Source organism: Cyprinus carpio, chromosome B7, assembly GCF_018340385.1.
Source record: "Cyprinus carpio isolate SPL01 chromosome B7, ASM1834038v1, whole genome shotgun sequence".
Lineage (NCBI taxonomy): Eukaryota > Metazoa > Chordata > Actinopteri > Cypriniformes > Cyprinidae > Cyprinus > Cyprinus carpio.
In genome coordinates, this window is record NC_056603.1 from 42,774,320 (window position 1) to 42,786,789 (window position 12,470).

The following is a 12,470-nucleotide window of genomic DNA, read 5'->3' on the forward strand; positions in this document are numbered from 1 at the left end:
CAAGATAAACATTAGCTGAAATTAAAATAAATAAATAAAATAAAAAAACTTACTGTATTTTAATAAAGGCTATATACTGTAAGCATTTAAAAAATGACCTAAGAAATTCTGACTCGAAATATTAATAGAATGATACTAATATACTAGTGCTGTCAAATGATTAATTGTGATTAATCGTATCCAAAATTATGTTTTTCATAGTGCTGTCAAACGATTAATTGTGATTAATCATAACCAAAATAAAAGATTTGTTTAAATATTTTTTGTGTGTGTACAGTGTAAATGTATTATGCATATAAAAATACACACAGTATCTATTTTGAAAATATTTCCATGTACTTCCATGCATATATTTAATTTAAATAATATATAAATATATAAACATAACATAGTTTTCTTAAATATATACATGCATATGTGTGTATTTGCTTATTATGCAAACAAAAACTTTTATTTTGCATGCGATTAATCGCGATTAATGACTTACAGCAATATTAAATACATAATGTGTAAACCAAAAACTATACAGATTTATATACAGAAACAGTCTCTTCTCTTTCTGATATGTCTGACTGTTTGAATATCTTTCAGTAATAATTAACTGTAAAAGGCAGTGACTCTGAGGTTCACCTTGAGCAGCGCAGCCACATACTCTTGTGTGGCTGAGCGAACGTCCTCGCCGTTAACCGAGAGGATCTGATCTCCCTGCATCAGCCGTCCATCCGTCTCCACCGCTCCACCCTTCACAATGTCCGACACAAACACTCCTGTGTCGCTCCTGAGACAGACACACCAATCATATTCATATTCTCTTTGTCCATAACAAAACAGTGCAAAAACTGGATGGAAACTTGGAATGTCTCTGAGACAATTAACGCAAAAAGTGTCTGTTTCACATGCACTTTCATGACTGTTTCTTACCACACTTAAGTACACTTTTAAAAAGTGACCTTTGTAATAATGTCAAATTAAAAGTTTTACTTAAAAAAGTTCATTTTAAATTGTTATTTTGAAATAATCTTGTTTTATAGAAGTACACTTATTTTGATGTGTTGACCAACATACTAAAGCACATGTAAAGCACTTGTTTATCTTTTAACTTAAGTGTGCTATTCAATATTGCATTTTAAGTATATATGTTGTAGTGTATTATATGTACTATTAAATATATATATATATATATATAGATATATATATATATATATATATATATATATATATATATATATATATATATATATATATATATATATATATATATATATATATATTAACTTTATTAAATATATGAGTTAGAAAACTTAAGCTGTCCTTAATGTGCTTAATTTGAATTATTTTTTAGATTTTCATCAGTATCACTTGTTCTATTAATTGATAGACAATAATAATAATAAAAAACAAACAAACAAACAAACAAAAACATAACATTTTAGGTTAAGCTGATAAGTGGGTGACATTTTTTATTAACATAATTAAAGAAAATTATACATCGTCAGTGTATTTGGCAGTAACTGCATTTTAAAATCTACTTAAGTTTTAAGTTCAGCTAATTGCATTTGATATAAATTTAAACAATAACAAATTGCAGTTAATTGCAATTAACATGCATTTCAGTGTCTAAGAACACTGCATTAAGTTCACACTTAAGTTTATTCTTTTAAAGTATATTATTTTGGTTACACTTTATTTAACTTTCAGTGTACTTATCCAAGAAAGTACTGCATAGTACAAAGTAACTACGTGGGTTCAGGTTAAGTTTAAGGGTAGGTTCAAGGTTAGCACCTAGTTATTACCCAGTTACTGTAATTCTTTTAATAAGTACATACAAAATATTCTTTTTAAAAGCATGCTAAAGAGTATTTCTTTTTCGCAAGTGTAGATATATCTTAATGTTATACAGCAAATCGAGAACGTGGGCTGTAAACAGAATATAATTTAAAAAGTTGGTAAAATTAGTAAAATTACTAATTCACGCAAAAAGTCTTTGTTGCACATCCGTCATGATTTATATTCGTTTCTATTCTGCAACTTCTAACATCGACATGCATGCTGAACTTTATTTAAATGCAAGACATACTGAAGTATTTTCATATGTTTAGATAAAAGATGCTGAAACAGCTGAGTCCTATACGGATTTAATATGTAACACAATTCTGATCAATGTGTAAAATTACGCAGACAGCCCAATTTACTATTTACTCACACTTTACTGACTAGTAGCTTTAACTAGAGCTCTAGTACCTTCTCCCGATGATGCTGAGTCCGAGGCCGTGGCCTGGTTTCTTCTGAAGCTCGACGCTCAGGGAGTCCCACAGCTCCTCCTCTTTATACTGACCCTCGTCTCTGAAGACCGTCAGACGAACACACTGCGGAGTCTGCCGCAGGACATTGATGGCCTCGTCGTGCGTCGCCACGCGCAGATCTACACCGTTCACCTGAGAGACACACGAGTTACGAGACGGATGAAATGAAGCTGGCATGAAATAGAAAGACTAGTCAGAAGAGTCGTGACTTTACCTCCAGAATCTGATCTCCTGCCCACAGTCGGCCGTCTTTAGACGCAGCTCCCTCCTCGTACACCTCGTGAATTATTATAGTGCCCTGAACACAGACAGATGCGCTGCTTATTAATGACTTCCTAAATCCTTGTGAAAAATAAAGTGTGCTTAATTCTGTTGAATGTGCGTTTGTAGTGGACTTCAAATCTTAATAGTACATTTTTTAAAAAAAGAACTGCAGATAATGTAATATTAGAGAGATAAAAGGCCACTTAACGAGTCAAATAAAAGGTTTTACGTGAAAGTACATTATAAATCATATTTTAGAATATTTTACACTTATTTTGATTAAGCCAGTGTTACTTTGGTGTTATTATTTATATAGTGTTATATACTATTATAGTGTAATACATTGAATTAGCTTTTATTTTTATATTTTCAGTTTTATTTTGATTTTAGTTTAAGTTTTAATTATCTGAGATTTTGCTTTTGTCATTTTTATTAGTTTTCGTTTCTTTATATTTTTTATATTTATTTATCTCTTTTAGTTTTATATGTTCAATTTTACTTTTATTTTTTAGCATTTTAATTAATTTTGCTATGATTTTCTCATTTTTATTAGTTTTTTAATTCTATTTACCTTTTATTAATATTTCAAATTAACTTTTTTATTTTAATATTTTTAGTTAAAATTTATTTTGAGTTTTAGTAATTTTGCTATGTGCTTTTTTCATTTTAATTAGTTTTTGTTTTTAATATTTGTAATAAGCTATTATATATATATATACATATATATATATATATATATATATATATATATATATATTTTTTTTTTTTATTGTATTTCTGTTTTACTTAAAGTTGTAATATCTCTCAGTTAGCTCAAGATAATTTTAATTTATTTAGCTTTTTTTTATTATTATTTTCATTTTATATAATATTTATTATTTTATTTTATTTCAGCTCTATTTAACTTAATCAATAGTTCAATCAATAGTTTCATTTTTAATAAATAACAACGACAGCTGGATTTTCTTTAAGTTCCAACTTTTTGAGTTGAAGACTATGTAAATGAAAAATTGATGGCGGGAGCTAATTTTGTACACATTTTGGTCACTTCCTGTGTCAGAGTGCACAAGTTTCTATCAGTCTCACACGTCAGTGAGTTTATTCACCAGAAGCGTGTCACAGCCGCCCACGATGCTCAGCCCCAGTCCTGTTCTGCCCTTGCAGATCTCTATAGTGGTCTCACAGCCGGGGATGATGGGACACGTCGCCGGATCAGACACCAGTGTCGCCGGTGTGGAACATCTGCTCGAATCTGCAGCACAATAATCATGAGGACAGAGATCAGCTTCTGATTTATTCAATGATAAACTTGTTCTGTTTTCCTTTAATACTCCCAGACCCCGCCCCTCTTACTCCTGATTGGCTCTGTCTCTGATGATGTCAGAGAAACCAGCGGCAGGTTGCTTCCAGCGTCTGATCCTGAGTAAACCTGATTGGATGAGGAGGGTTGGGAGGCGGAGTCAGTGCAGATGGTGAGTTTCACAGATTGCTGGGGTTTCTGAAGGAGTGACGTCACCTGCAACACACACATTTCACACCAGACAGTGAGATTTTTAGAGATAATAAATCTTATTTACATACAGGGTCAGTAAGATTTTTAATGTTTTTGTCTCTTCTGCTCACCAAGACTGCATTTAGTTGATCAAAAATACAGTTAAAACTATAAAATATTATTACAATTTAAAACAAGTGTTTTTTTTTGTTTTAATATCTGTTAAGATGTAATTTATTCCTTTGATCAAAGTTGAATTTTCAGCATCATTACTCCAGTCTTCAGTGTCACATGATGAATAGAAAGTAGAAAGGACAGCATTTATTTGAAATAGAAATCTTTTTGACATTATACATGTACTTTGATGCATCCTTGCTGAATAAAAGCATTAATATATTTAAAAACTGACATTTGGCATCGAAAAACTTAGAATACGGTGTAAAAACTATAATAGTTTATCAGTGATGCTAAAATAACACTTTGTGTTAAATGCAACATGAAATCCAAACCAACCCTGTTTACTTTCCTAAAACACTTTGCTTAATTGCACACAATTCATCAATGCAAAAAAAAAAAAAAAAAGTTTGTCTTTGTAATAATCAAAATGTCTCACAGGCCACACTTTTCCCTACATTTAAAACCCTTCTATTTCTCTCTGGCAGAACATCAGACATACTGTATGTCACATTTGAAACATCGTTTCTGTTTGGTTTAATTTTGCAGCACAGTCATTCATACCCTTCCAGCCGCTCCGTTCTCCTCCAGACTCTGAAAGATGCATCTGCTCCTGCTGTCATCCTCCTTCAGAGAGAAAAAACACTGAACATCAGCGGTGCAGAGAGAGAAAGCACACAAACACTGAGTCAGAAGAGAGCTGAAGTGTGTGTCGCACCGCAGGAAGAGTTACGTGCTGGATAACGTCTAGTGTTGAGCTGGGCGTCTCTGTCTGTGGAGAAAAAAGACAAATTCAATGACTAAACAAATGAATGAATGAATGATTGAACCAGAGGGAGAGAGTTTGGCTGCTTAGCTTCAAATGCTAGTCCCTTAAAATCTCTGAAACCATGAAATGGACTTATTGAGATGAAGAAGAATGCTAATGGACAGCTCTATGTTTTAGAAAGAACGAACAATCGAGTAAAGAAACAAACAAACAAGTGTATAAAGTAATGAATGACCAATCTTCTTCATGTTTAGTGAGTGTCTGTTTGTCTCCCCTTGTGAAAAAGTAATACACCTTACAATACAAATTAATAAAAGTGGTTATTATGGAAATAATATGCTTTAAATAATATACTTAAGTGTGAACTGAATGTTATGTTGTCAGACACTTAGTTGCATGTTAACTGCAATTAAATGAAAATGTAGGTTACACTTTATTTTAAGGTGTCCTTGTTACAGTGTAATTATATATTTAAGTACTGAATAATATTAATTAACTACATGTACTTACAGTATGGTTAGGGTTAGGATTAGGGTTACTTGCATGTAATTATGCATAATTAATTGTACAGTTATTATAACATATAACGTGTAACAAGGACACCTTAGAATAAAGTGTTACCAAACTGTATTACATTTATATTAATTTATTTTAAAAATAGTTTAACTTTAGAGTGTTTTTTCACTTAACTAGGACTTCATATATCATTTTTAAATGTATTTTCATATTTACTCCTATTGTCTTTTAAATATGGGTAAAGTACTGCTGAATGTACTGACAAGCATTTATACCAATTATTATATTTTTGCAATACATTTGTCATCGTGACTTATCACATGATTCACATTCAAAATAAAAGTTTATATAATATATGTGTGTGTGCGGTGTATATTTATTATGTATGTATAAATACACACACATTCAGTATATATTTCCAAAATATTTACATGTATTTACATGCATATATTTATATTCTTTTAATTTAAATTATATATAAATTTTTTTTAAATTTATATATATAACACATTTTCTTAAGTGTATGTGTGTGTGTTTTTGTTTGTTTATTTATTTTACAATGTTATAATACATATATTTTTTTATTTTGTACTTTTATTTTGGATGCGATTAATCGTTTGACAGCACTATAAATTACATAATGCATAAAGCACTAATAAAGAGTCAATTTAGTGCATTTAAAATACATTAAATTAAATGTAATATTGAATAACACACTATAGTTAAAATTATAAATAAAAGTATTTCAAATGTGCTTTAGTATGTTATTCAACACATCAAAATACTGTAAGTGCACTTCTTTAAATCATGATATAAGATTATTAAAACATAATAATTACAATACTAATTATTACAAAAGTCACTTTTTAAAAGTGTACTTAAGTGTGTTCAGAAACAGTCATGGAAGTGTCTCTCTTTAAGTCACTTAAGTGACCTTTCATTACATTAATATTATATTATCTGCAAAAAAACATTCTTTTAAGATTTGAAGTACATTACAAGTGCACATTCACTACAATAAAGTGCACTTCTTTTTCACAAGAGTCTAAAGCTGACTTGATCCTTAAAGTTAAAACTGATTCAGAAATTTAGTAAATAATGTCTTTTAGAGTCTGGGTTAAGGATACAGATGTGTGTGAGTTCACCTCTGTGTGTGCGTCCGGTGAGTCCGTCTCCTTCATCGGCCCGACAGCCATCTGACTCACAGCATCTCTGTTCCTGAAACACACACCTCACGTGTCAGCCTGCAACAGGCTTCGCAGTCTCTCAGATCAACACTTACACACCACAACCTTCCACCTACCGGATGAAGATGATCTTGACCCTCGAAGGGGCGCTTTTAATGATGGCAGAGGCGTTCTGATGACTGCGGCCGTACAGAACCTGACCGTTTATCTGCCAAGACAACCAGGTGAATCAGAAAAAGGCCTGATCTGTTTAGCATGTAAAGGATGTGTGCATAACTGCACTGAATGTGATTATGTTGACTTTTGTCTTACAGTATTATATTATTTGTGTGTGTTAATGTAATATTAATTGAATTAAAGGGAGATTATTTGATTTCGATTTATTAACTTTCTTGAGTATTTTTTTAAAGAATTAAGTACACTTTTAAAGAATGTGCTTTTTTTTATTTCAAAGTACATTTAAAAAATCATGGTTTTGATAATCTTTTGTTGTGTATAACGTATATTACTTTATATTTTAGTTCACCCTAAATGCTTGTCTTACATTCAGCAGAACTTCATTAAAATTATATATAAAAATGTACTTAAGTACCAACTTAAGTGAGTCAAAAGTTATTTAATATAAACTGCATTTAATATTAATTGCAAATAATATGCAATTAAGTGTCTGAAAACATTACATTCGGTTTACACTTAAGTATATTCTTTTAAATTACATAATAAGTACTCTTTTTTTTAAGTATTTAAAAATACTTTAAAAAACTTTTTCACAAGACTGCTGTTTTGATGTTATAAACACACTCACCTCTAACAGTTCATCTCCCACCACGATGTGTCCGTCTCGGCCGGCGGCGCCGTTGGGATCGATTCCCACCACAAACACACTCATGCGTGAACGATCGCGGTTCCCTGCCAGACTCAAACCCAAACCTGTTTGACCCTTCTCCAACTCGATCATGTGCAGCTCACCGGGTAAACGACCGTACCGCTCCGTTACCTTCTCTTCTCACACACACACACACACACACACACACACACACACACACACACACACACACACACACACACACACACACACACACACACACACACACACACACACACCTGGAGTTACTTTTTACACTTGCAATCTGTAGTATTACTGCAGCATATCACTGCAGTCTAATAACAGATTTAGTTCAGTACAGTGTGAATGGCCACATACCCCTTCTGTAAAAGAAATGTGCTTAACTGTATTGGATGTGCACTTGTAGTGTCATACAAATCTTAAAAGTATATTTAAAAAAATAATAATTAAAGTTGTTTTTTATTAAAATTATTTTTTGTGTACTCTTAGTTAAAAGTATTTAAAAATTTTACACTTTGTAATGATGTCAATTTAAGTTTTACTTTAAAGTATATTTTATAGAGTATAAGTTTTAATAATCTTTTGTAATTTTTTAAGAAGCACACTTAAGTGTTGACTAACAAACTAAAGAACATGTAAAGTACTTGATTATAATTTTAACTATAGTGTTATTTGATATTACATTTTAAACTAATATATTTTAAGTTGCAACTTCATCATTATAAATACATTCAAACACAAGACATGCAAGTTTCAACAGAAATTACAATAAAGTATATTTTAGTTTACCATAAATGCTTGTCAGTACATTCAGTACTTTAACCAATTTCAAAGACAAGAGAATTATGAAATTACATATAAAGATGTACTTAAGTCCTACTTAAGTGGGTCAGAAAACACTCTAAAGTTCATCTAATTGCGTTTAATATAAATTTACACTAAATGCATTTTCATTTTACTGCAGTTAACATGCAATTAAGATTTCAAAAAATCTAATTGCATTTAATATAAATTTACACTAAATGCATTTTCATTTTACTGCAGTTAACAATGGTCGTTCCAAACCCGTAAGACTCTCCGTTTCATCTCGGAACAACAGTTTAAGATATTTTAGATTTAGTCCGAGAGCTTTCAGTCCCTCCAGAGAATGTATGTACGGGTATACTGTCCACGTCCAGAAAGGTAATAAAAACATCATCAAAGTAGTCCATGGTGACATCAGAGGTCAGAATTTTTTGAAGCATCGAAAATACATTTTGGTCCAAAAATAGCAAAAACTACGACTTTATTCAGCGTTCTCTTCTCTTCCGTGTCTGTTATGAGCGTGTTCACAGCGCTGCAGTTTAGTTATATATCCGGTTCGCGAACGAACACTCGTTGTACGGGATTCTTTCTTGAACCAGTTCACCAAATCGAACTGAAATCGTTTGAAAACGGTTCGGTCTCCAATAGCATTAATCCACAAATGACTTAAGCTGTTAACTATTTTAATGTGGCTTGACACTCCCTCCTGAGTTCAAATATATCCCGGAGTTAATTCCATTTACTCAAACAGTACACTGACTGAACTGCTGTGAAGAGAGAACTGAAGATGAACATCGAGCCCGAGCCAGATAACGAACGAAACATTGACTCGTTCTCGAGTCAGAACCGTTTCGGTCGGACGCGTCCGATTCGAGAAACCAAGGAGCTTGATGATACTGCGCATGGCATGATTCAGTGACACACAGCGCGTCTGAAGCCGAACTGGTTCTTTTGATGATTGATTCTGAACTGATTACTAATGTTATGAGCGCGGGGTAAACCGAAGGCTTGAAATCAAGGGCAGTCATTCGCCAATTGAAGTTTTACGTTGAGCGCAAAAAAAGAACTGGTTGTGAACCGTTTCTTCAACCAGTTAATTGAATCGACTGTCCGAAAAGAACCGGTTCGCGGAAAAGAACAGGGAACTTTCACTACCGGTTGGATCCGAAAACCTATTTTACTCGAGAAACGAGTCATGTTTCGTTCGTTATCTGGCTCGGCATCTTCAGTTCTCTCTTCACAGCAGTTCAGTCAGTGTACTGTTTGAGTAAATGAATTACTCCGGGATATTGGGTTATTTGTTGACTCAGAGGGAGTTGTGCAGCAACATTGCAAAGTTACAGCTTAAGTCATTTGTGGATTAATGCTTATTGGAGACCGCGGAACCGTTTCAAAAGATTCAGTTCGATTTGGTGAACTGGTTCAAGAAGACCGGTTACAACGAGTGATTCGTTCGCGGAACGGATATCACTAAACTGCATTGTGGAACGCGCTCATAAACAGACATAGAGAAGGGGAAACGCTGAATAAAGTCGATAGTTTTTGCTATAATTGGACCAAAATGTTATTTCGAGCTTCAAAAAAATTCTAAAACGGACCCTCTGATGTCAAACATGGACTTACTTTGTGATGTTTTTTATTACCTTTCTGGACACAAGGGACGTTATACCGTACATACATTCTCAATGGAGGGACTGAAAGCTCTCGGACTAAATCTAAAATTTTAAAGTTCCGAAGATGAAACAGAGGTCTTACGGGTTTGGAACGACATGAGGGTGAGTCATTAATGACATAATTTTAATATTTGGGTGAACTAACCCTTTAAGTTCACACGTTTTACAGGTCACATGTACTTACAATAGTAATTATGATTAATTATGTGTAAATAATTTTTTAAGTTGACATTTTTTATTGGTATACAGCAAGTATATTTATTTGGTTTTTATTAGTAATTAATTTGTTTTGTTTCTTTGTTGTAAAGAAAGTGTATGTTAAATTGTGATGTTTATTTCTTATATCCTTAATTTATTAATTTCATAATAAGTACTCTTTTAAAGTATCCTACAGTGTACTTCTTTTTCACCAGTGTCTCTCTCTGTATCTAGTCCAGTGTGTGTCAGTGTGATCGGCGCTCTCTGCTGGCCGCTGTGTGTTACTGTGAATGTGAGACTCACTCCAGCTGTATCCGTACTCATCCTCCTCTTCCTCATCAGGACCGTCGCTATGCAGAGTGAGTCTGTCGGGAATCTCAGTCAGTGTGTCCGAGTCGGTTTCCCCGACATGTGGAACGACAGGCAGACACAGGAAGCTTTTCCCCTCCTCTCGATTCAGCTGCCACAGTTTTAAAAATAAAACACATTAAACAGGATATAATTTCTATCCAATTAGCATGTCATCTGTCAGCACGGCATTCTCCATTAAGAGCATGACATATGAAGCGTAATATAATCAAAATCACATTTAACATATTAATTTGTTCTTCATTTCTCAGCATGAAGAACTAACAAACCAAGACACTGATGCTTTGTGATGTGTTTAAAAATTACAAATCATTCTTCTGAATTCTTGTTTAATGTTTGTTTTTTTTTTTTATTTTTGAAGAAGTTATTAAAAATTGAGATTACTATTTGTTACTGTACATAAGTTTCAAATGTTGTTCCAAATTTGTATAACTTTATATGTAGAACAAAAAAGATGTTTAGCAGAATGTTCACGCTGCTCTTTACATTTGGATCTATTCTTGACACAACATTGCATTTGTGATGTATTTTATTCCTTTTTTGGAGTTTAACAGCTGGTCACTGTGTTTGCGTTTGTGTTTTATTTTGTTTCTTTTTTTGAGTTTAAATTGCGTTCACTGTGTCTACTTGCTTTTTGTGTTAAACAGAGTAATGAAAACCGTGTGGATTTATGGGTAAACAACAAGTAAACAACAAATGCTTGTAACGTGATTAAAAACTATACATTAAAATAGTGCAAAATTGTTACAATAAAATATTTTACATGTACAGTACAGGTCAAAAGTTTGGAAACATTACTATTTTTTATGTTTTTGAAAGAAGTCTCTTCAGGTGCTCATCAAGCCCCTGCATTTATATGATCAAAAGTACATGAAAAAACAGTAATATTGTGAAAATATTATTACAACTTAAAATATGTAGTTTTTCTATGTTTGAAATACTTTAAAAAAATTTAATTTATTCCTGTGGATGCAAAGCTGAATTTTCACATCATTACTCCAGGCCTTCAGTGTCACATGTAACATCCAGTCTCTCACATGATAATTTAGAAATCGTTCTAATATTCTGATGTTATTATGAGGAGTTCTGCTGTCTAATATATTGATATAAAAGGTTAAAAAGAACAGCATTTATTCAAAAAAAAAAAAAAATAAAAAATCTAATAATATTATGCTAATAATATATTTTCTTGACTATCACTTTTTATCAATTTAACACATCCTTGCTGAATAAAAGTATTGATTTTATTAAAAAAAAGAAAGAAAAAAAAAAATTACTGATGTACTGACCAGTAAGTGTATATTGCATACAAAATATTTATATTTTAAAACATAGCTTCTTTTTTTTTATTTTTATTTTTTACTTTTTATTCATCAAAGTATCCGTAAAAAAAGATCACATGTTCTGAAAAAAATATTAAGCAGCAGAACTGTTTTCCAACGTGGATAATGGACTCATCATATTAGAATGATTTCTAAAGGATCATGTGATAATGATCCATTCAATAATAAATGCAGTATAATAAATTTAAAACAAATTATTTTTATATTGTAATAGATATATCACAATATTACATTTTTTTTTCTGTATTTTTGATCAAATAAATGCAAAATCAAAAACATTAAAAATAGTAATGTTTCCGAACTTTTGACCTGTACTGTATATAATTGTAACGTGCATCTAAATGTTTGGTAGCTGTTTGCTTTGTGTTTTTTATGTTTTTGAATAGTTGTTACTTTTTAATATTTTATATTTTTATTGTTTTTTATTGTTTATGTGTTGATTTTTTTTTTTGTTCTATGTTATTATTTGATTCAAAGAGAGAGAGAAGGAGAGAGAGAGAGACAGAGAATCGGAGATCGCAAATTGCAGGA

At 31.9% G+C, this 12,470-nt stretch overlaps 1 protein-coding gene across 1 annotated transcript in view; it reads right to left on the reverse strand.

Annotated features, from left to right (window-relative positions):
* The window catches only part of LOC109046239 (multiple PDZ domain protein), a 78,243-nt gene that overhangs the window by 6,212 nt on the left and 59,561 nt on the right, over window positions 1-12,470 (reverse strand). Inside the window, 11 exon segments of the mRNA XM_042728777.1 lie at window positions 631-778; window positions 2,242-2,435; window positions 2,518-2,601; window positions 3,674-3,819; window positions 3,921-4,083; window positions 4,798-4,860; window positions 4,952-5,005; window positions 6,664-6,736; window positions 6,822-6,913; window positions 7,511-7,707; window positions 10,531-10,687. Coding sequence (XP_042584711.1) covers window positions 631-778; window positions 2,242-2,435; window positions 2,518-2,601; window positions 3,674-3,819; window positions 3,921-4,083; window positions 4,798-4,860; window positions 4,952-5,005; window positions 6,664-6,736; window positions 6,822-6,913; window positions 7,511-7,707; window positions 10,531-10,687 — 1,371 coding nt within the window.